The sequence below is a fragment of the Maylandia zebra genome, linkage group LG2 (assembly GCF_041146795.1).
Source record: "Maylandia zebra isolate NMK-2024a linkage group LG2, Mzebra_GT3a, whole genome shotgun sequence".
NCBI classification, from domain to species: domain Eukaryota; kingdom Metazoa; phylum Chordata; class Actinopteri; order Cichliformes; family Cichlidae; genus Maylandia; species Maylandia zebra.
Genome location: NC_135168.1, coordinates 15,685,761 through 15,709,386, shown reverse-complemented (window position 1 = coordinate 15,709,386; position 23,626 = coordinate 15,685,761). Strand labels below are relative to the sequence as shown.

The 23,626-nt window shown below is 38.6% G+C and overlaps 2 protein-coding genes across 2 annotated transcripts in view; both read left to right on the top strand.

Moving 5' to 3' along the window:
- The window catches only part of spata4 (spermatogenesis associated 4), a 25,140-nt gene extending 21,796 nt beyond the window's left edge, over nt 1–3,344 (top strand). Inside the window, exon 6 of the mRNA XM_076889422.1 lies at nt 3,218–3,344. The gene's annotated coding sequence lies outside the window, so the exon portion shown is untranslated. The remainder of the gene's footprint in view (nt 1–3,217) is intronic.
- On the top strand, nt 3,288–23,626 carry gpm6aa (glycoprotein M6Aa). Its single transcript, XM_004553617.4, has 7 exons — nt 3,288–3,596; nt 14,229–14,421; nt 14,739–14,895; nt 15,886–16,039; nt 19,809–19,885; nt 20,551–20,616; nt 21,631–23,626. Exons 1-7 carry the CDS (start codon nt 3,560–3,562, stop codon nt 21,781–21,783), a joined length of 837 nt encoding a protein of 278 aa, XP_004553674.1. The 5' UTR covers nt 3,288–3,559; the 3' UTR covers nt 21,784–23,626.

Genomic DNA, 23,626 nt, shown 5'->3' with positions numbered 1-23,626 from the left:
TTACGGTCATTTGTTTGAGGGGAGTCCTCACTATGAGAAATAGACTGCAAAAATCCTGTGTCTCTCTGTGCTGCTGCGTGTGTAAACAGATGCACCTGTTTTGGTGGGGAAAAGTGCACAGCCTCTCTGATTGGTGGATTCAAATTCACCAGCTCCCAGGCTGACCTAGAAACTTACTTCTCTCTCCCTGTGTGTGTGTGTGTGTGTGTGTGTGTGTGTGTGTGTGTGTGTGTGTGTGTGTGTGTGACAGAGAGAGAGAGAGAGAGAGAGAGAGAGAGAGAGAGAGAGAAAGGCTTTTAATGGGATGATCTCATTCTAAGATTTAAATTCAATATATTTAGACTGGTTGACTGAATTGGATCTTGTGTGTGGGTCTCTCTGTGCATGTGTGTTTTCTCATGTGTACATATTTGTGATTGTGTGGCTGTAATAAATTTTTTTGCAGATTTTTGTCATTTAACAAGTATATTTGAGGGAACCTCAGCATGTTCAGCATTTTTTCAGCTGTCCATTTTGCTTTTCCAATTTTTCTGTTTAACTTATTACTATTGTGCTAAATCATACTATTTCTGCTATTTTATAAGATTTGTGCTTAATATACTATTTCTGCTTTTATAGGATTTGTGCTTAATATAGTATTTCTGCTAAATGTAGTATTTATGCTTAATCATACTATTTCTGCTTTTAATAGTATTTGTGCTTAATATAGTATTTCTGCTAAATTTAGTATTTCTGATTAATTATAGTTTTTCTACTAAATCATAGTACAGTATTTCTGCTTTTTATGGGATTTGTGCTAAAACAAAGTATTTCTACTAAATGTAGTATTTGTGCTTAATCATACCATTTCTGCTTTTTATAGGATTTGTGCTTAATATAGTATTTCTGCTAAATTATAGTATTTCTGCCAAATTATAATATTTGTGCTAAAACATAGTCTCAATTTAAAATTACAATATTCATAGTTCATCACAGTGTCTCTGGTAAATCACAATATTTCTGCTCTGTTGTACTATTTTTCTAAATCATAGTGTTTCTGTAATGTTTAAGTATTTTTGGCTAAATATATTCTTTCTGTTATCTTATACTATTTCTCCTAAATTCTTGTATTTTTGAGAAGTTATCATGTTTCTGGTAAGTTACAATATTTCTGCTAAATTCTGCTATGCTATTGTATTTCTGCCAAGTATTATGTTTCCTCTAAGATATTGCAGTTCTGCTAAGTTATTCCATTTTAGCAAACTTCTTTTGCTTCTGCAAAGTTTTTACAATTTCTGCAACTTTTCAGCTTTTTCAGCTACTTTTTGCATACAGCTTCAGCTTTAAGCATCCACACTGCATTTTCGCAGGAAATGCAAATTTTTCTAGTTAGAGATTCTAAACTCCTTAATAAGGACAATGTCCAATGTTCAAATCCACCGGGGCCTCTCTATGTGGACTTCCATGTTCTCCCTGTGCCTCTGTGGGTTTTCTCCAAGTAATCCAGCTTCCTCCCAAAGAAATGCATGAAGGTTAACTGGTGATTCTAAATAAGCTGTAGGTGTTAATGGTTCTCTTTCCCTTTGTGTTAGCCCCAATAGTCTGGCAACCTATCCACGGTGCACCCTGCCTCTTTCCCTGTGACATCTGGGATGGGCTCCAACCCCTCCCTATGGCCCTGAATTGGATAAGCAGAAGAAAATGGATGAATGGATAGTCACCAGATACAAATGACTATTTAAGACTATATCGTGTGCACAAAATAAAAAAAAGGGAGCAGCCCCTAAGGAGATGGAAAAGGGAGAAAGTGGTTGAAATTGTCTCTTGATCTCATGATAAAGCAAGATGTTTAGAATCTACATATGCACAGCAGAGCTTTAAACAATATGCTACTGAGCATTCACCTGATAATATAAGCAGGCAAGCAAGCAATTTTGCGAGCCCTGTGTAGACATAACAGGAATTCTTGGGCCATATATCCATATCTGCTATCTGGACATTCTGGAATTTCTGCACAATATTTCAAAATAATGCATCTGACACTTATTGAGGTATTAAAAGTCTGGACTGAAAGGTTGGATTCTTACTACAGACATCACCATCCGTTGATCCATGCTGCCAGAAAAGCTAATAAACATTTAATGCTAATTTGAATTACAAAGCGGTACTCAGTGGTATGGTAATTTTTGACACACCAGTTGGTTAGACAACAAACTAAAGTAGGCTAATTGAATAATTCAATGAATGTTACATTAAGCAATGAAACATTAATAAAGCATTATATAGAATCATTAATAAATGATCACATTACCATAATTACCATAAAAACTTTATCTTGCTTTTCTTCTGAAAGGCCTATGAGTGAAGCTTTTGGCATTCCTGGTATTACAGCAGGCACAAATAAGATAACGGATGACTAAAAGTGATTTCTAGCAAGTTAATTTGCTGAACTTCCATCCGATTAATATTTTGCAGTCTATTTAAGCTAGCGTGCTTACTTGAATCACTCTTACAACCCTCACTTACCTCCTTCGCTATTGCCTCTCAGGTCTTGGCTGCAGCAGAAGCTTCCTTTCCCCATAGGGATCATTAAAGTTTCATCTAATCCACCTGTCTGATCATCCATCCATTCACCCATCTGTCCATACTTTGTCAAGTCAGGTTTTATTTATACAGCATATTTCACTCAACAGCAGTTTAAAATACCAATTTCCAATTCCAATTACCTTGTGTCCTGTCCATGATCTAGGTATGTATTTGCATAATTATTTAGCAGTTTTCATCAGTGTGTGAGCTGTTTGTCTGCAGCTCTAGACATATAGTGCCATTTAGAATTCAAGAATCCAATGACAACGCCTTGGTGATTGTATAACTTAATCTGTAAGACTAATAAGATTAGGAGAATCCCATTTCGAAATCAGATGTACCCCCTCACTTATTTAATGAGAGGTTGTGCTAATATAGAGCAGCCGCAGCCTCGCATGGGAAGGGGGGTTGGTGGGTGATGGGCTTAACCATTCTGTCTGAGAGGGGGTGTTGTTTAGGGAGGGTGAGACAAGGAATAGTCACCAACACTCATGAACACAACTGTCTAGACAACACAGTGAAAAGATCTTGATTCTGGCTTAGGTTCTACCACCGTTGCTGCTTTTAGTGTTTTAATCCAACATTTTCCACACACCTCCCTTTTTCAAATGCATGGCTCTTTGTCACACATGCGCTTTCCTTCAAACCACAGAGACCACCCTCAGCTCAAGCCAGCCCTGCTACTCCTCTCCTCCTCCTCCTCCTCCACCAGGGACCAAGGAGGCGTTCTGCACTTGCCACAGCGGTTTGCAATGGACAGTACCACAAAGGCTAAGTGATCCTTTGCATTGCCCAGTCACTTGACAGAAACCACACCTGACAGCCAATCTAAGTGTTCAGAGAGAGAGAGAGAGAAAGAGAGAGAGAGAAAGTGAGTATAGAGAAAGAAAGGGGAACTGATGTGTGGATTACTCCTTAAATAAATACGATCTTAAACCTACACAGGACATTTATTTACTAATCGATAGCTACTTAAAAAAGAAGAAAAAGCAAAATGGAAGAAGACATGGATGAGGGGCAGACCCAGAAAGGTAAGAAAGTAAATCTTTGCATGTTCTGATGAATTCATTTATGTATGTTTGCTTTTGTCAGTGTCAGTAGTGTCTTTGCAGAGACAACTGCACAAATGTAAGCCATACCCTCTTTGAATAAAAGAGCATCTGTTTGTGGGAATTCTTTTGTCCACTGAGTATCAGCACTCCACTGAAAAGTGCACGTCTGTATGTGCTGTCTGGGTAGTCACAGGGGTGTGAACTGCTACAGCAAGGGCTGGACTGCCTTTGTTTGCTTGATGTGTCTTTCATGCTTGTCGTGATGACAGAGAGAAACACGAAGAGCATGGAACCAAACTGAACTACCATTATTACTAGTCTTTAAACCAGCAGCTTTCAGGTTCTGTCCTTTGTGTCGGAAAAACCGAGGTGCTGTATGATGCAGCAGTGCTTTGCAATATTCACTGTGCATTTGTTGCAGGAGGAGTTTTTAGGGGTTCTTTTTTCATTCACTTAGGAGGGGCAGTGTATGCTTTGTGCAGAGCTGAATTGCTATTTATACTTCACACCTCCGCATCTTGTTTCTCTGCATGAATGATTCAGTATATGGTTGCAACAGTATAAAGCAAGTGTATTTTCTCATCAGTGGATTGGAAAAAGATATTTTTTGTTAAAGAATGACACAATACCAAAGGTAAAGAGGATGCTGTTCTCATGTAGAAAACACGTTTTTATTTCACCTCCCTTGCCTCCTTCTCTCTCAGATTTATTGTGTCAGGCATATGTTTGTGTTGCCTCCTGTCGCTCTTCCCTGCAACTTAGCACTACTTACAGGCACACACACGAACTGAAACAGTTGCCATGGCGCTGGCAAAGTCATTATCTACTCCCTCTTCACCCACTCCTGTTGATGACATTTCAGAAGCACAGGAATAGTTTGCTGTGTCTAAGAATGTGGGAGGAAGAGAGACAAGAAGAGGCGCATATGTAGAGTCAGAAATGATTGCAGCACAGAGTGAAAAAGAAAATGAGAAGCTTGGGAGAATATAGTGAGCTTAATCAAACTGCTTGACTAAGCAGCGTAGTAGGAGAAGTTCTAGAAAACCTATAGATTTTGATCAAACAACCTTTAGTGGCGTCCCTATGGGCAATTTTTGGATGACAGTTCGATAATAAAGCCATCTGTCAGATCCATTAATTTGGGCAGAATATTAATGTAATTATTTAGCACGTACTCATATAAAGCAAGCTCTGCAAGCTCATTTTTCTTGAACAAAAGCTTATTAAAACCAAATTGACTGTTAATAACCTGTTACAGCAGAGGCTCTGCTTTGACATATGCAACCTGCTTCTCACACTAGGGTGCTTTTATGAATCACTGCCCATGTGTCAACACAAGCAAGCATTTGATTTCTCCCCTTGAACTTGAAAAAAAACTAAAATCATCACGTGAATATGAGGAAATAAGCCGTGTTGTCACGGCGGGGTGCGCCGATGTGTGTGGAAACAGGACCCAGAAGCAGATGATGACGAGGAATTGTAATGATTAACAGAAAGGTGAACCTTTAATGCGATGACGGCAGGGAAATGAACCAAGAGACCAAAAACAAAACAGGCAAAACACTAAGAAACAAAATACTAAATGGTACTGAGACCAAAACCTAAACTATGACTGTGGTGGAAAAATAATAAACAAAGACCATGACTAAGACTGTGACCCTGGTGCGATAAACAGACGAACCGACAATGGCATGAAGAAAACAAAAGGCTTAAATACAGACATGAGGTGATCAGGGGAAGTGGGGACACATGGGGGAACAGCTGACAGACATAAACCTAATGACAGGACCAGGAGAGAAAGCTAAATACAATGAACAAAGAACACATGACATTGTCAAAATAAAACAGGAAATACTAAAACATGACAACACAACTTAACAGACCTAATACGTGATGAATAATTACAAAACCCCAAAACATAGAAAACCAAGAACAATAACTGCCTAAACTAAAGAAAAATAGGAAATAACACAAAACTGATCACATAACAAAATGAGACAAATACAAAGAAAACTCAGAATGCTGGGTCGGAGACCCAGCCTGTGACACGTGTGTTGTTTTATACAGTAAACTAAAGGCTGAAGCTCTTGGAAAGTGACCAATACACACCAACCAGCTAACCAGCTAATGTTTGTTTTTAGCCCGACGCCTTCTATCATAAGTCCGCTCTAGACAACACTGAGAACTACTGAACTGGTTTCCACAGTAGTTAAGATTGCGCAGCTTCTCCAGCATATCATCAGGCAGTTTGGTTGTTGGAATAATTTCCATGTTGTACCTTCCAATGACAAAACTGAACAATTATTCTGTAGACCATGTGTAGCAGAAATCATAGAAATTTGTGCATAAAAAGACACTGCCTGGGATCCTGAGTGGCTCGATGTCGAAACATACAGCCTTTTTCGTAAATCATAGGCTATTATTATTTAACCATTAAAAAACAAATAACACAAGAAAATACACCCTGGTCCTGTTAGTTAGTATTGTGTTTGAAAGGTTATAGCTTAGACTTTCCTTTTGAATGAAAAATCAATAGTGTCACTATTTTAAGTATTTCAAGTCACGTTTATCACCATGCGCCAAGATGGTGGTTCTGGAGACCAAGTATTATGCAACGCAATTTACATATGTTGGTTACCTAAATTATTGCATCGTTTATTAAATTATTGATTTGACAGCCCCTCTATAGTTTGTGAAGACAAAAGATAATTGCAATGACTCCTCTGATGATGGTCATGTTTTCGCCCATGTCACTTTGATTTTTCTGGAGAAATATGTAATAGTTTGTAATAATCATTGATCAGTTTTGACCAAAAACTCACAATCTAACCTTAATTGCAAAAAGTGGGATAAATCATAGAAAAGATTAAATACATACAGTTTACACTGTTAAGGAAAACATAATAACTTGACAGGCCTCTGTCTACAGCAAGCTTCTACCCAATAAATGTGCAGAAATTGGTAAGACTGGACATCTAGAAACACCAACATTTTAAAAGCTTCTCATTTTGCGTAACGCTGATGTAGAAGCAGAGCCCCCACAGTTGGTGATGTGCATTTTATCATCGTTTACATATGTATATTAAAGCACAATTCTTTATCATTTTGCTGATGAAGACATCATCCAAGCTAGCAAACGGACTGTAGATAAATTGGTACTTCCAGCTCAAAGGGGTGCAGGTGTCACTGAGTGCACTCACAGCATCCTAATGCCCTTCTGTCTTCCTCTTCTGAGGTTGCAAATCTCAGATTATGAGTCAGATGCACCAGGTGGGCACTGTTCACTTCAGCTGCTAGCCAAATGTATGAGCGCACTCTATGTACCAAAGTGGCCATTAGCAGCAGGGAGCAGTCCAGCGCCCTTCTGTTGAAAAAGCAGGTTTAGACCAGTAGGAACACACGGCTAAATATGCTAAAAGTTCTGGAAATGACCATATGGTGGGCAATACTGTGGATAAATAAACCAAACATGATTCTGCAGGTCATTTACACTTGATGTACTAACTGTTGCTGAATGGAAAAACTGAGAAAGGCACACCTGTTAGCATTTCCTGAGCCAAGAATCTACTCTGCAAGGTAGCGTTTGTCCTTCTGTTTGATTAGCATGTGGTTGCATGTTGAGCATCTCATTTTTGTCCGTCTACAATCATGTCAGTAACATCGTGTGACCGTAATACACAATGGAAAAATTGTGTTGTAGTTTTAAAGGTTCACCGAGTTTCATGCACTTTGAATTTGCAGTTGACTTGATAAATGCCAAATCGGCATTAAGCTAAAGGCAAGGAGATGCTGCTTTGAACATAGTTGCTGTGGTCAGACAAATGGTTTTCCACTACATAAAAACCACATTTGTTTGGGTTTTCTTGTTTATTTTTACCAAATATGATAAGAAATAAATTATTTAGAAGATATTATTCACTTGCAGCACATTCATGAATATATTACTTCATGTATAAGTAGCAGCCTATCTAAGAGCTCCTATGTCCTCCTCTACTGCCCCTTATTGTTTTGAAGCCTGCCCCAGCCCAGGTCAAGAGAGTTCCACCAATTGTTCTAGTAATTATTTCTGGAGCAGCTAAAAACCTTATGTGGGGTCTCTTATTGTTTTGAGCAATGACACAATGGTATAGATATAGGCATAGGGAAAGAGGTGTTGAAAATTACTTGCATTGAGATTGATGATAAACACTAGCTCACTGTAATGATAATATCTTAAAATGATAATATGATATTGTTGTCACTCAACATGATTGTGTCTTGTGAGTTGTGTTAGCTTATATAATTTAAATGTTACTTAAAATTTCGGTCATTCAGGGTAAAGTGTGTCGGGAAACTGTTATTGAGTAAAAATTGAAGTACTAATATGCAGTATGAAGTACTCCACTGTTGTTGGACTCTGCAGACATGCTCTCATTATGGTCTATTGTTTTGGAGCTGTGCTTCAAATCCCTGCATTCTTTGGTTTTGGCTGCTTATAAGGTTGGCAATCAGGAAAATTAAACTCATTCCACCCTGTGAAATGGAAATACCTGCATGGTTAAAATGCATAAACCTAAAGTCAAAAACCTTGTTTCTTTTGCTGTGTTTTTGACTTTTGCCCCCTAGTTCCTGGAGTGAACTTGGCTTAGACAAAAGACACGTCTACAGTCACGCAGTCCTGTTTAGACTCTTCCATCTCTCTGTGAAAAAGGAAGAGAGGAAATCAGTAGCTGAGCTTTCAGGCCTGGTGTGGAACAACCTTTTAGCCCTGAAGGGGTTTTATGTGTAATGTGTCTCGTTCACTATTGTCCCACTGAATTTGTTGACATACAGTAAGTGGGTCACGGCTCTCAAGTACCCGGTCTATTCTCAGATTTTGCGCTGTGGTTGTTATGGCAACCATGCTGGTTGATTAAACATGCGCAGAGGAGATGGGGGCACACAGGAGCTGAAAAAAAACCTGCTCACTGCAGGGGAAGGGGGGTGGGGTGCATTAAAGGAACAAGGAAAGCAACGAGACGCATGCACGCCCATTACACTCAGGCTGACACAGGCACACCATCCCCCCACTGAGATCTCGCTCTCTCTTCTCTCTCTGTCTGACCAGGCTCACCACCACCCCGTCCCCACACAAAACCCCTAATAAATGCTAGCTGTATGTGGGAAAATTGATCTCTCTTATTGGATCTCTCGTGTTAGAAATGAATGCACAGACACAGAATTAGATTGTCTTTCCTTTTTCTGTCATCGTCTTTAATGAATTTTGTTCATTTAATACTCTAATGCAGCATGCCATTTATTTTCTCAGATGCTAAAACTGCATCAAAAGCAAAGCCTCATATCTCTATATGACTTCAAAAGGAAGAAATCCTTTTTAATTAGGACTGAACCAACATAAGCAACCATCCATCTATCCATTAATTTTCTTCCACTCATCCAATTCAGGGTTGCATAAACACACATTTGAGTAAAAATCATCTTTGAAAGCAAGTATTTGGAATCTGCCCAATATTACTTTTATGTCTGATATTTCACTAGGTATGGAACTATTTTGGTTAAGAAATATTTGTGTCAATAGCGAAAAAATGTCTTAAAGGTAATCTAGCCTTAAATAGAAATTATTTTTCCAGTTTAACAGGACCACTACACGTCAAATACTGACCTATGGATGAACTAAGCAAATTTCATAATGTGGAAATGTCTGAGAAACATCACAACACTGTAATTCGCAGAATTCATCCAATTCATCATCCACCCCGTTACTCCATAAATTAACCCTGCACTGATCTGATATGGACAACATTATCTCATCCCTCATGCAAAAGTTGACTAGGTCAGAGAGAATGTGTGTATGTGTGTATCCCTTTTGCCTGTCAGCTATGGCACTGACAGATGGAGGAGAAGTGGGAGGTGGGAGAGGCCCTGGGAGGGGGTCATCCTTTCTCTTTGTATTAGGGAGACGCCTTCTGTTGATTGGGCCGCGGTGTTTGGGCTCTCACAGGCCTCAATTTCACCCCCTCCCTTTCCTCCCTTGAAAAAAACATGTGGCTTTGTTCTAGGAAAATAAAATATTTAAAACAGTGCCATCTTCTAAATCTGTCTCTTTGTTCAAAACTGAATAGCATTAATCCTGGTTTTGCTAGAGTTAAGATTTGCACCGATGAAATTTGTATTTAATCAACACGCTGAGGCAAGAAAATCCTTAAATGCTTTTTACTGATTGGAAAATAGGTTATTCTGAGTAAAAGATGTTTTGTAGACTAAGCTTACCTCAAACATTTGGGGGTGTACTCCAGTTCAAAATAAGGCAAAACAAAAACATCACATATATTCATTCAAGTACACAGATGGTCCTTGTCACTGCAATTCTAGTCCATTTTAAATCTGCTTGGTTGCACCAAACTTGACAGTCATTGTTTCCTATACGACACAGCCATTCAAATACCCATGACCCCTAAAGCAGGCCATCTTTTATTTTTATCACAGGTGATGTGGGGCTAAGCAGAAAGCATGAAAAATGAATGTGGGAGACTTGTGTGCCTCCGCACTGTGCCACTTCTAAATTATTGATCAAGCATCCTCTAACTCTTAGAATCGTCCGTTTGCCATTTTTCACCCACTCAGAGTCTCAAATTCATTTAGGATCAATGAAGGTTTACAGAGAGCAAATGATAGCATGCACTGGTATTTTTTAATGGGGTGAGGAAGACAGATAACATATGAGATCATAAACCCATTGCTGGTGATCTTTTATCACTGCAGTTTCAAAAACAGGAAGGAACATAGTAAATGTGAAGAAGGGCAGCTAGGCTAAGAAGACATTACGTTGTAAATTCAGCTGTTTCTACTCACGTGAGTACATTTTTTCTCTCAGACAAAGATGGAAGCCTTGTTAGTTTTTATGTTTTAACCTACATTTACAACTTTATCACTGAATCTGGTCCTTTTCTAACACACCTCTCTTTACTGGGTGTGATGAGTTTCCCTTCCACAGAATTAAGAGCAGACGATCAATAAAACATTAGTCTGTTACGTCCACTCAGTAATGCTTTTATCCTGCCTTCTAACTTCATCTTCAACTGTTTCCATGGAAACTCTTTAAGTCAAGTCACATATAGACAAATATTATCTGTGTTGTACTCTGTAGTTACATTTACAATACAATGTACAAACATACTAGTAGCCAATTCTGTTTACTGCTTGGTGGAAAAGTAGTCCGTGTAAATTTGCAGCTGCTTTATGCTGTGTGCAGAAAAGCAAGGAAATAAGCCTTGATTGAAGCCATCACTTAAATCATTGATATTACCGCTTGTCTCTCTTCATGTTAAATACAGGCTCCGCTCAATTACTGCACAAAATCAGCACCAGCATATCTCAAAGGCCGCTGCGTTCCTGTGTTTAAGATTCAAAATGCAAGAGAAAATGTTTTATATCTATTCTATCTATTTCTGATGGCTGAAAAAACTTATTTTTCCATACAAGCGACATAGTTTGGAAATAAATAAAAAATTAACTGGGAACATTGCAGTAATTTGTATCCCATCAGTACTACATACAAATCCACGTGTTTGTAGTACTTGACTCAACAGTTGACTCTTACTCTGGCTCATAAATGGGCACTGTGGCCAAGAGGATAAGTGTTTCTGAACTCTCTGCCTCACTCTCATCTTGTCAGTAATCACAGCTACATCAATAAATTCTGTCAGTGCCTGTTTCCTGAAGTGATAAGGCAACTCAACATAATGAATCTGGGGTAAGAGGTAGTGACAGACAGACAGAGGGTACTCAAGCAAAGAACAAAAATAGCTACATTCACGAGACCTTGGGAAATGAATGAGTGAATCTGATAAAGTCCAGTTTATGTAACAGATCCTTGATTTCTAAGGCATTCCAGACATTATACTGCAAAGTTATCAGGATTGTGTGTTAACATGTATTTGGTTGGTCTCAGAACCTTGGCACTGGTGCATCTGGAGACCTTTTCATGCATAAGTTGCCAGAAAAAGACAAGCTGACACCTTTAAATAATGATAACAGAAAAATTTGCTATCCAAAATATTGTAGCTGCAGAATGGAATCGTGTTAAAAACACATGCTTACACATAACTTTGCATAGTTTTATGCAAAACTAACCACACTCTTACTGCTTCCATAGGAATTAAATGTGGCGTGATTGGAAGGGTTGCATTTGAACAAACCTCAGGACTTCTGGAAAGTACTTTGCACAGTCAAAACCAAAGTGGAGATGTTTGACTATCGTCACATTTGGCAAAAATCAATCGCACCATCAGCACAAGCAACTGTCAAACACAGTTCCTGTGGATCTTGCAGTTACTAAGTTGATCGTGACCTTGAACTCGTGGACTTGTGAAAAGAATCAAAGTGTCGCATCAGCTGAGTCAAAGTCAACTGATTGAAATTCTGTGGTGGGAAGAGTGCTGAGAATATACAAATGCCCACAAACCTCAATGAACTAAGGCAATTTTGCAACATGAACTTTGGACTTTGTTCCAATGTTCCTCCACAACAATGTCACAAACTGATAAAGCCCTGCAGAAAAGAATTACAAACTGATTCTACAAACTGTTGACTCATAGGGTGTACTTAGTTTTCCACAGGACTGAATTGAGTTCTTTAAAACTGTGCTTTTTTCATTATTGTATTAGGATGCAGGTTTCCAAATAAAAACAGCTCTACTCAAAGTGAGACTATACAAAGTGATTTATATAAATTCATTTTTGATTACAATGACTAAACCAACACCTCCACTATGGGAGCTTCCCTCAAAGTATTCCTGAAATGAACTAAAACGGCAGAATTTAAGCAGCATCTGTTTAAGGCTTGGATCCAGAGGGAGTCCAGGCCATTTAAATCTACTGCAGGTTCTCAGAGTCACATGACAGAAGGTGTGAATTAGCGTGAAAACACCTAGGAGTGCATGTCACGTGGCATTGTAAGTACCTGATAGTTACCAAGAGGCACTAAAGGTGAAGTATTCCCTGAATTTGATGTCTCTTCCTAGGTGAATCACTGGGAATGTTGGAGAATTACTAAGGCAGTGATGATAAAGGCAGACAAATGGCACTGCAGTCCCTCTATTCAATGGGGGAATCACCAGTTTGAGATATAATACATACTATAATCTTTCCTCTAAACAACAAAAGGCTTGGAAGACAATATATATGTGTACCTCATCTTTAAAGCTTAGATCTAAGCATACACTGTATGAGCTGAGAATACTTAAACAGAGACTAAAATCAGAAGCTTATTAACAGGCACAGCAGAGTTGTTTGGACTGTGTAGTGTGACGTGTGAAAAGCTGCATGGATTGTTTTAGGATACAACATTCAGCAAACACGGATATGGACAGAAACATGTTTAAAATATAGCACATAAGCTGAATAGACATTCCACAGTCTAGCAGTGGATAACATCAGTAAGGAGGTAGATAATCTAGGAAACCCTGGGTGAAGGTTGTAACTGCACCAAGCGTTTGAGTGCTCAGCACAGCCCAGCGGGCGGACCAGCTACTTGGTATTCCACTCATGTCTGGATCAGAGTCACACGAAGAGAGTTGAGGAGGGGGAATATTGGGCTGACTGCTGCTTTGAAACAAAAGTGAAGATGACTAGACAACCTTTAAAAGAATGGAGCTGAAAACATCCTGAAATCTTATCATCTTTGCAACTGACAACAGAGTCACTGCATCTCTTCTGAATGAGCACAGCAAAACCAATGCAGATGAATTTAATCATGGGCCATGATCATCTTACATCTGATCAAGAGTAACGCCGTGCTGGTCATAAAAGCACATATACCACATTTGTATACTGACTTCAACTTTAATCATTTAGGATACTTATGAAGCAGCTCTCCGATTTTAATACAGGTCTAGCTGTTTCAGACTAGTCTGGCTTTGTGAAAAATGTATCTGTCTGGATACTATACAGCAAAACACTGCAATACTGGATTTGTTTCACACTTACACAGGAAATACCTCTGTACCTCTGTTGTAGTTACTGGGAAATGACTGACTCAGTAGCACAAAACACACACACGAGATGGAGACTCATAAATCAAAGCAATTCATAAAGGCAAACCTGGGTACAATATTTACAGACGTGGCTTCTTTGTGAGCAGTCTGTGTCACAGGAGATTGAAGATGAACCTGAGCAGTGATTTGTCACCTTAAGAACCCCCTGGCACAGGAAGCTGAGGAAAGTAGAATGGGGTTAAAGGTCATAGTTACTATGTGAAACTAAGGCTGAGTTTATATTGCTGAATAAAATGTCAGCATTATCCGTAGGGCTATAGAGCTGACAGAACGAATAACACAGTTGTTTGAAAGGGTTTTGTTGTTTTTTTAACATAAGGGAAAGGAGTACTGCAGTCAAACTAGCTTGCAGTGTTACATGCATAGCTGCCTCCCAGCTGGTTTAATTGCTGGAAAATATTAAATGGAAATGGAAATACAGTGCATGCAGATGCATTTGCTCAATGCTAATGTATTGATAAATAATTTAAAATGCAGCAAATGCAGCAAAAACGTCTCTGTTACTTTGTGCCACGTCTGGTGTTTTTTCTCTCAGAATTTTAACAGTCTTTGTTGGCTAATCTCGTTCTCCGCTTTAGGATGCCTTGAATGCTGCATCAAATGCCTGGGTGGGATTCCATACCCATCCCTCATAGCCACCATCTTGCTGTATGCTGGTGTGGCCCTCTTCTGTGGCTGTGGACATGAAGCCCTGACTGGCACTGTCACCATCCTCCAGGACTACTTTGAGGTTGTGAGGAGCCCTGTGGATTCACTGGATGTCTTTACAATGTAAGTAACAAAGATTCTAAACAGCCCTGCTGATCAGCAAGAAAACATAGTTTGCATACTTCCACAGTATAAAATACACAATTATATGTGCTTTGACACATCCCAGAGATCCACCGCACAATCACAACAAGCGTAGCCAATTTAAGACAGATATGTTGGTTACTTCTGTTTAACAGGCAAATGTAATGACCTGCAATTATCTATATAATTTTCCTGTGAGTATTTTTGTATGAAAATTCTTGCTAACATCTTAAAAAGAAAGGGTAACTTCTTATTTTTATAAACTGCATTTCTGTTGTTCTGTATTCCTTCTCCAGGATTGACATTATTAAGTATGTGATTTACGGCATTGCATCGGCTTTCTTCGTCTATGGCATCCTGCTAATGGTGGAGGGATTCTTCACAAGTGGTGCCATTAAAGATCTGTACGGGGACTTCAAGATCACAACATGTGGACGTTGTGTCAGTGCCTGGGTAGGGCTACTATTTTACTTCATACTAACTATAAAATGTATGTCTATTACTCTATATAAGCTTTTGCTCTTGTCGGGAATCACCTAGTAAATGTCAGGTCATTTCCCAGGAACTTTCCCTTGAAGGCTGAGTAGATTTCAATAGCTGACATTTTTTTTTTGTGGCCAATGTGACACTACTCGTGCTCTCCCAAGCTCTATATGTAATAGATTCTTTTTTAGAGTTGACCCCTGTATTTGGTGAGGTTTCACTATTTTGAAAAGGCTGAAAAGGGTCAGCCACAATAGAGCCTTTACGAGTACTATAACTCAACTATCTTTATTTTCCCCTATAAAAGAAAGTATAAATAGCACTGCATTTTTCCCCAAGGAAAGAAGACATTGAAGGGAGATATACAAACCTAATGTAATCTGGGGTCATTCACATGTCTGCTCATCTCTTCTGTTTGATATATAGTACTTTCTCATAATCAATATATCAAAATTTCCCAAGTTCCTCTGCTAAAGAAATCTGTCTACACAGAGGAAAGTTGATCTTATCACCTTTTCTTTAGCTTCTCTTGAAGCTGTTTTTATTTAACAGGAAGAATCGAAAATGATAATGATTTGTTCTTTTAACTAACTTTTCTTGACAAGCTAATATCCTATGTAGTACTTACAGTACTCAACCAGCAAAGGACATTATAAGGTTTATTTCTGGTCAGTGTTCAATATGGTAATACTGCTGAAACAAGAACAAAACAAATTATTAGCACACATCCAGAACATACAAAAGAGCATGCAGCAATCCTATAAAATAACTTGGAGGATATAAAAATATTAACTACAACAAAAACTAATCTCAGAAGACCTTGCCGTCAACATCTAGACATAGACGAGTCAACGTCTAAATGATCAGTTTTACACCAGCCACAGTGCCTTGGAAGGTGTTAATATTACAAATAAATACGGTTCCACTTCAGTAATCCATCTGTACTGTTTCCCCTTTCAGTTCATCATGCTGACATACATCTTCATGCTGGCTTGGCTTGGAGTGACTGCATTTACCTCCATTCCAGTTTTCATATATTTCAACATCTGGAATATTTGCCAAAATACTACTGTCCTGGAGGGAGCCACCCTATGCCTTGACCCACGCCAGTATGGTAAGCATGAATATTCTCCAGTCCGTCCGTCCACCCCTTTTGAAATAACTCGGTGACAGAAATTTATGCTGTATTTAAATTGCTACTTCTTTTTTACTTTTTAGAACAACTACCTGTACTGTAGCCTCCATATAGTTTTCTTTTAAATGGATTAATCATCACTTTAGGATATGGCTAAATAATAAAAATTTTATTTTTTTTTTAAGTATAGCACAATGAGACTGTATGGAAATGATAAACACCATATAAAAATTCACACTAGATGTGAAAATTTGGCATAAAGAACATAAAAACACGGATACATCTTGCCTTGGGTCACATTAAACCACCGCCTGTGGCTGATTATCTACTTGGATTTCTCCACACAGCTGTTTCTAGGGTTTACAGAGAATGGTTTAAAAAAGTGGAAATATACAGTGAGAGGCAGTTCTCTGAGTGAAAATGCCTTGGTGATGCCAGAGGTGAGATGAAAATAGCCAGACTGATTAAAGCTACTACGAAGGCAACAGTAACTCAAATAACCATTTGTAACAACCAAGGTATGCAGAAGAGCAACTCTGAACACACATCACATCAAACCTTGAACCAGATAGGCTGCAGAAGCAGAAGACCACACTGACTGCTCCTCCTGTCAGTGAAAAACAGGAAGCTGAGGGTGCAATAAGTTCAGAAAAATAGCCAACAAAAGCTTGGAAAATATTGCGTGGTCTGATGAGTCTTGATGTTTGCATTTCTGCATCCTCACATTTGTGAAAGAATGGGGTGCTCTCAGGAGCTCAGTCAATTCCAGTTTGGTATCATGATAGGATGCCACCTGTGCAACAAGTCCAGTCGGGAAATTTCCTCACTACTAAATATTCCACAGTCAACTGTTAGTGGTAGTGCAACAAAGTGGAAGAGTTTGGGAACAAGAGCAAATTAGCCACAGCCACATGAAAAATCACAGAGCAGTGGCTTGTGACGCACATAGTGCACAGTGCTCACCAATTTTCTGCAGAACCAATCGTTACAGACCTCCAAACTTCATGTGGACTTCAGATTAATGCAAAAACAGTGGGCAGATAGCCTTCTGGAATATATTTCTATGGGCGAGCAGCTGGATCCAAGCCTTAAATCGCCAAACCCAATGTAAAGCACAGTATGCAGTGGTGTAAAGCACACTGCCACTGTACTCCACTGAGTGGAGCCATGTTCTCTGGAGTGATAAATCAAATTTCCATCTTGCAATCTGCTGGACGAGTCTGGGTGGTAGCCAAGAGAACAGTACTTATATGATGGCATTGTGCTGTATAAAGTTGTTGGAGGGGGGGTTATGGTGTAGGGTTGTTTTTCAGGAGTTGGACCCAGCTCCTTAGTTCCAGTGAAAAGAACTCTTAGGGCTTTAGCATACCATATAATTTTTGACAATTTCATGCTCCCAACTTTGTGGGAACAGTTTTGGGATGGCATGTGCAGAACATTACTTTATGACTGTGCATCATTTTGAGGAACGCCAATAAAGACATGGATAGGCAAGTTTGGTGTGGAAGAAGTTGACTGTCCCCTAGTCCTGACCTTACAGACAGCACACCTTTGGGATGAATAAGAGCGGAGATTATGAGCCAGGCTTTCTCATCCAGCATCAGTCAATGGTCAATGGTAACTTTATTGTCCCTGATGGGAAATTGATTCGCAGTATGTCAAAACAAACAACAAACATACAACCAACACATTACGTACACTCATTAAAAAATACTATAATATAATATAAGCCTGATAAAACAACCTAGATTTTCCATCGAAAAAAATGCAATGTGCAATGGCAACAACACTTACAATTTAGTGTTGTTAATTAAGATAATAGCACTAGGTACAAACGACAATTTGTGTCGCTTTGTCCTTACTGCAGTCATTTTATAACGACGACCTGATGGAAGCAGTTGAAAATTGTTAAAGAGAGGATGATCTGAACACAACAGGACAGAAGTTGCCTTCCTCAGCACCTGCCTGTTATAAAAGTCCACAAGCTGGACCTGAGACCTCCCTGAAATCTTGCCCGCCACTTTAACCAGATTGTTAAGTCTGGTCTTATTATCCATGGACATACTACCGTACCAAGCAATGATACAGAAAGTTAAAACAGATTCAATAAAACTTTTATAAAAGAGAGACATCATTTCAGATGAAACATTAAAACCTCTCAACCTCCTTAAAAAGTACAGTCTTTGTTGGGCCTTTTTCACTGTAGCAGCAACATGTGACTCAAAGGACAGGGTCTTATCAAGAACAACCCCCAAGTACTTGTAACTATCCACCATTTCAATGGCTGCACCATTTACCACTGTAAGCGCAGGATGAGGGGATGACTTCCTGAAATCAATAACCATGTCCTTGGTTTTCAAGGTGTTAATCATTAAGAAGGACTGATCACACCATGAAACAAACTCATCCACAACAGGCCCATGGGAATCCTCTTCACCATGAAGGAGGCTTACAATGACTGTGTCATCTGCGTATTTGATGAAATGCCTATTGGCCTGTGTGCTGCGACAGTCATTAGTGTACAAAATATACAAAAGAGGAGAGAGACAACAACCTTGTGGTGAGCCAGTGGAAGAGTTCAGCTGTTTGGAAAAACAGCCGTTTATTCTCACACACTGTGATCTATCAGTTAAGAAGTCCAGTGGTTGACCTTACAAATGCGCTTCTGGAAGGATGGTCAAAAATTCCTATAAATACACTCCTAAGCCTTGTAGAAAGCCTCCCCAGAAGATTTTAAGCTGTTATAGATGCGGAGGGTAGGCCAGCATTATAATAACCCATATGAATTAAGAATGGAATTTCATTTTAGGAATATAATTTATTTTAATGTAACTATGGATCAAAATTACTGAGGGACATTTACAGTACCTTGCTGAATCTGCACTAGAAAAAATTACAGCAGTTCTGAAGGCAAAATGGGCTAGGGCTGTGCGATATGACCAAAATCTCATATCCCGATATAATAATTATATCGTCCGATAACGATATAAATCACAAAAATGTAACATTTTCTGTAAATTCTGTGAATCTCGGGCAGCTCGACTTGTGTGAAGTGTTTCCAGCTGGGCGTCGTGTACCTGGAGTCAAGTGTTTTAACCGATGCATGAAACTATACATTTTTAGACATAAGTTGTAACGGCCGCTGTTTTCTTTGTGAGTATTTATTACACGGCGTGCTGCAGGGAAAAGCCTGTTCTAACGTTTGAGTCTAAGGTTTATTTTTTAGCACCTGGCAGCTTTTTTTTGCTTCTCATCCATAAACAATATGCATACTCTTTCACGTAATTCAGTTTATTTTGAAAAGTCTCAACAGGATCTTGAGCTTTATTGTGAAAGGTTTATGTGGAAAATAAACAAGCGGACACGCTACTGTCATTGTTGCCTAACGACAACGCATAAAACAGTAGCTTGTCCATCTGTAGTGTGGTTATATACAATATAAGAGAAAGAGAGAACTTTAAGAAATGAATATAGCCACTACAGTGACCATCAAAACGATGAAAAAGTATTGCTGTAAACAGTTTATTTTGCGACACCACAAAACAAACGATAACGTAAAATGAAACGATAGACGTTTTTATATCGTCATCCGATATATATCGTTATATGAACAGCCTTAAAATGGGCTCCATTCGACAGTAGCAAGGTGCGACTAATGAAGTGACAGGTGAGTGTATATGTCACCTGTGGGACTATGTGAACAGAAAAAAATGTAATATAATACTCTGATACATGTATGTAATTTCAGGTATTGTGCCAATTGCGGAGGCCAGAACTATGTGCACTGGATCTGAGAAGTTCTACAGGATGTGTGAATCCAATGAGGTAAGGTAACTTTTGAGTACTGAATAATGTCTAATGTTGTCATGCTGTAAAATGAATTACACATGGGTTTCAAACATAAGACAAATCATTACTTAATATAGTGAAGACATCACTGTGAATAGCTTTTCCAACAGTGGCATTCCTTGCAGGTATTCTTCTAAATGTTACTTTTAAATGAAAAATAATTAACAGAACCTGCATCAACTGCAAAAAAAACACCAGTTAGTCCTCATTACAGCAATAATATTGTCAGATTTGTCAGATTCACACATTCTACACCACAAAGGCAAAAGAATACAGTGCACCTATACTACGGAGCAGGAAAATCAAAAACTGACAGTATGACAGCATGCCTGAACTGACAGCATTGCAAGGTATGAACGCCATTCAAATTATTTGACTTAATAGTCAAAGTTTGACAGAAAACTCAGACTATGACCCCAAACTCACATGTTAGACAGTTGACAAAAGTATTTTTTAACACTGAAATTGCAATTTTTCTGATGAGAAACTTGAGCATTTACATACTGATGGTAAATGTGTCACAGATATCAAATGTGAATTTATGGATTTTATTCTAAGAATAGAGTCAATGGATTTTGATTGCCAAATATATCTGCTAACCCCTGAGGATTAATATGTCCTGCGGTTTGTTTTTGATCCAGCTGGACATGACATTCCACCTGTTCATCTGCGCCCTTGCTGGAGCAGGAGCTGCTGTTATTGCTATGGTAAGCCACCGATAAGAAAATGAAAACAAACTGAAACCGGTTTAAGTTTTATTTATTCATTTGTTTTAAGTAATGCAGTATTTTTTTCATGAAGATCAGATTAAGCTTTGCTGCTGTTGCAGCAAACACTGTGCAGTGGTAAGACAATTTTTGAAAATGAAGGCAGGTGAGAAGAAATGCTGTAGCGGGATCAGTAGCTTCTGTTATATTTACCTGTGAGAGAATAGCTGTAGATAGGAGAGAAGGCATTTTGGCGCAGTGAAAAAGACAGTTTGTCTCCCTCCCTCTTTCGGAGGAGCCAGGCATGTCATGCCGTTGTCATGGAAACAGGGAGAAGAAAGGCTCTGAGATTGTTGCAAACATCACTCAGTAATCAGCAATTTGCAAGGAGCCATTTTCTGAGAAACAGAAAGTGTTTGCTACTCGAGATGATGATGCAAATTGTGGGCTGAACTAGTTTACTCACATCGCAGTTTTTTTGCTGTGATTAATCCCTCCAAACTTAGCTGGAAAACAACAGAAGCACTGGTGCACCTCAATACTGAAGTAAAAAAAATCACATAAATTAATGAATAATGTTCATAAGAAATAGAAAAACAACACGTGCAATAACAACATGAACAATAATAATAACAATTATTATTATTATTAGTAGTAGTATAGCTTCTGTATTTTAATCTCAGTCAAATGGTCCTACTGCATATTTGCAAAGCAAATATAAAACTGTCAGTCCCTGTGAAAAGAAAAGCTGTGTAACAGTCTCAGTCATTAAACCACAATACATTCATTATAACCACTGCTGCCATGGTAACACAAGTCCAACACTACAGTTAGAATTATGCTGCCACCTGCTGGACGATTGTTGTCCTTAATCCAAGGGTTCAGATCAGCTTTTAAAGTCTATTCAGTATTAAAAATGAATACATTTAAGAAATCAATAATGATAATGCCTAGATTATGAAATACAGCCCATCGTGTGTGATTTGCTAAATGGGAATGATAATTTCCTTACAGATCCACTACTTGATGGTGCTATCTGCCAACTGGGCCTACGTGAAGGACGCCTGCCGGATGCAGAAGTATGAAGACATCAAGTCAAAGGAGGAGCAGGAGCTTCACGACATCCATTCCACTCGCTCCAAGGAGCGTCTCAACGCCTACACATAAAAACCAGCGTGAGGCCTGGCCCTGCCACTCCGGCCTCTCTCACTCTCTCTCTCTTCTTGCTTTCTATCTGTCTCTCTCTACCATCCCCTCCCGAGGGGGGGCGGATGGCGCCTAGGGCCCTCGCCACTGCTGATGTCACTGGTGCGTCATATGACAAATGTGGTCTCGGGGTGGGGGAACGTCACATAAACCTCCCCAGTCACAAACAGCATTTCAGATGAAAAAAAAAAAAGCCCCTTTACCTCTCTCATGGATGGTGTTATCATTTTGGCAGTTGTGTTATTGAACAAGTTGAATAAGAGTTATTTAGTGCTGACAGTAGTTTTTGTGTAGTTTTTAGAGTCAGAAGTAGCAGTAGTATTTATGTTTTTTTTTAATAGTGTACAATTGTTTTACTTTTCTTAAACTTTATTTTATACCAAGTGTCATTTTGCTTTCATGGATAATTTATTTTATAATGATTTCCTGAGGGGGTCAACAGGGGCTTCAAAGGGTTTTCAAGCACATTTCTCATGTCGTGTGTCTGAAGATTTCATGTTCAAGAACTGTGTACTGTATGTGAGTGGATGGTTAGTTTTAAAAATATTTTAAATTTCACAATACAACTATGAAGCATTGTAAGCCTTTGCCATACCAGTATTCCCAGGGATTAAAACCACTTTCACATGAAAGCAATTTAATCTGTTTTTCTATGTGAAACATAATTTTAAAAAAAAATAGCAAGACAACGCAAAAATACCAAATCAGAGTAAAATAATATTTGCTAGATGTGCCAAGCCTGTTAAACAGGAAATACTGACTTTGATAGATAGGATTAGTGAATTGAAGATAAATTGTGGGTTATTTTATGATATATTTGCCATTTAGATATATTTTCGGACTCGCACAAATGCACATGCAAACATGCTTTCATATTCTCTTTTTTAATTTCTAAAGTTGAACTTTATAAATACTAATCTCCTGCTTTGCAGTACTCTGCACTGTATATACTGATACATATACTGATAAGTATACCTATATGTTAAGCACTGACATTTAAAGACATCTCTTGTGACAGTAAGAAGAAATCAGTCCTACCTGCATCTATCAGCCCCAACCTGAAAAGAAGTTGTCTGTGTAATGGCACTCCTTGGTGGAATTTTCAGATGTGAGAAAAGTGTGCGTCACCGTAATTTTGTTCATTACAGTAACTGTAACTTGCCTATAAATCCACATACAGAGGTGGCCTGTCAGTTCATTGCCTGGCGATTTTTTTCTTTCTGTCAGTATTTCTCAACGCTAGTTTCATGCACTTCTTTGACCATTTCTGTGCTCTCTCTAGATGTAAGCGCATTGATGTTCAACTCAAAGTTGGATAACTGTACTGTTAGTAAAGACTGTGAATTTAGATGTTTCTCGTGGCATGGACATGCATCAATATAGTCTTTTTGACTCATAAGTTACTTTATTTCACCTCTTTATTTTTACACTATTGACTGTCTTGCTGGATAAACCTTTTGTTTATATGTGCAGTACTAAACCTCCCACGCTTACTGCGTTATGCTCCTAATATTAGCGACTGTAGTCTTTGAGTTGTGTCTATTTAGTTTGTGATGAGGTTTAAACCATGTCTTAAAGCTAATACTTGTACCAACATTGCATACTCTGTAATGATCTGAAAAAACGCTTTCAGCTTTCTCCTCGTATTAGTCTTTTGTACTTTCACTACAGATGCTTAGTAGCAGGCTTTAAATCTAATCTGTTTTGTATATTCATGTGCCAACAGCTTGAAGTGGCTTATTTGACCTGTATGATCAAATTTGCTTGCATAAATAAAATTCACTTGTGTACTTGTTAATAAATA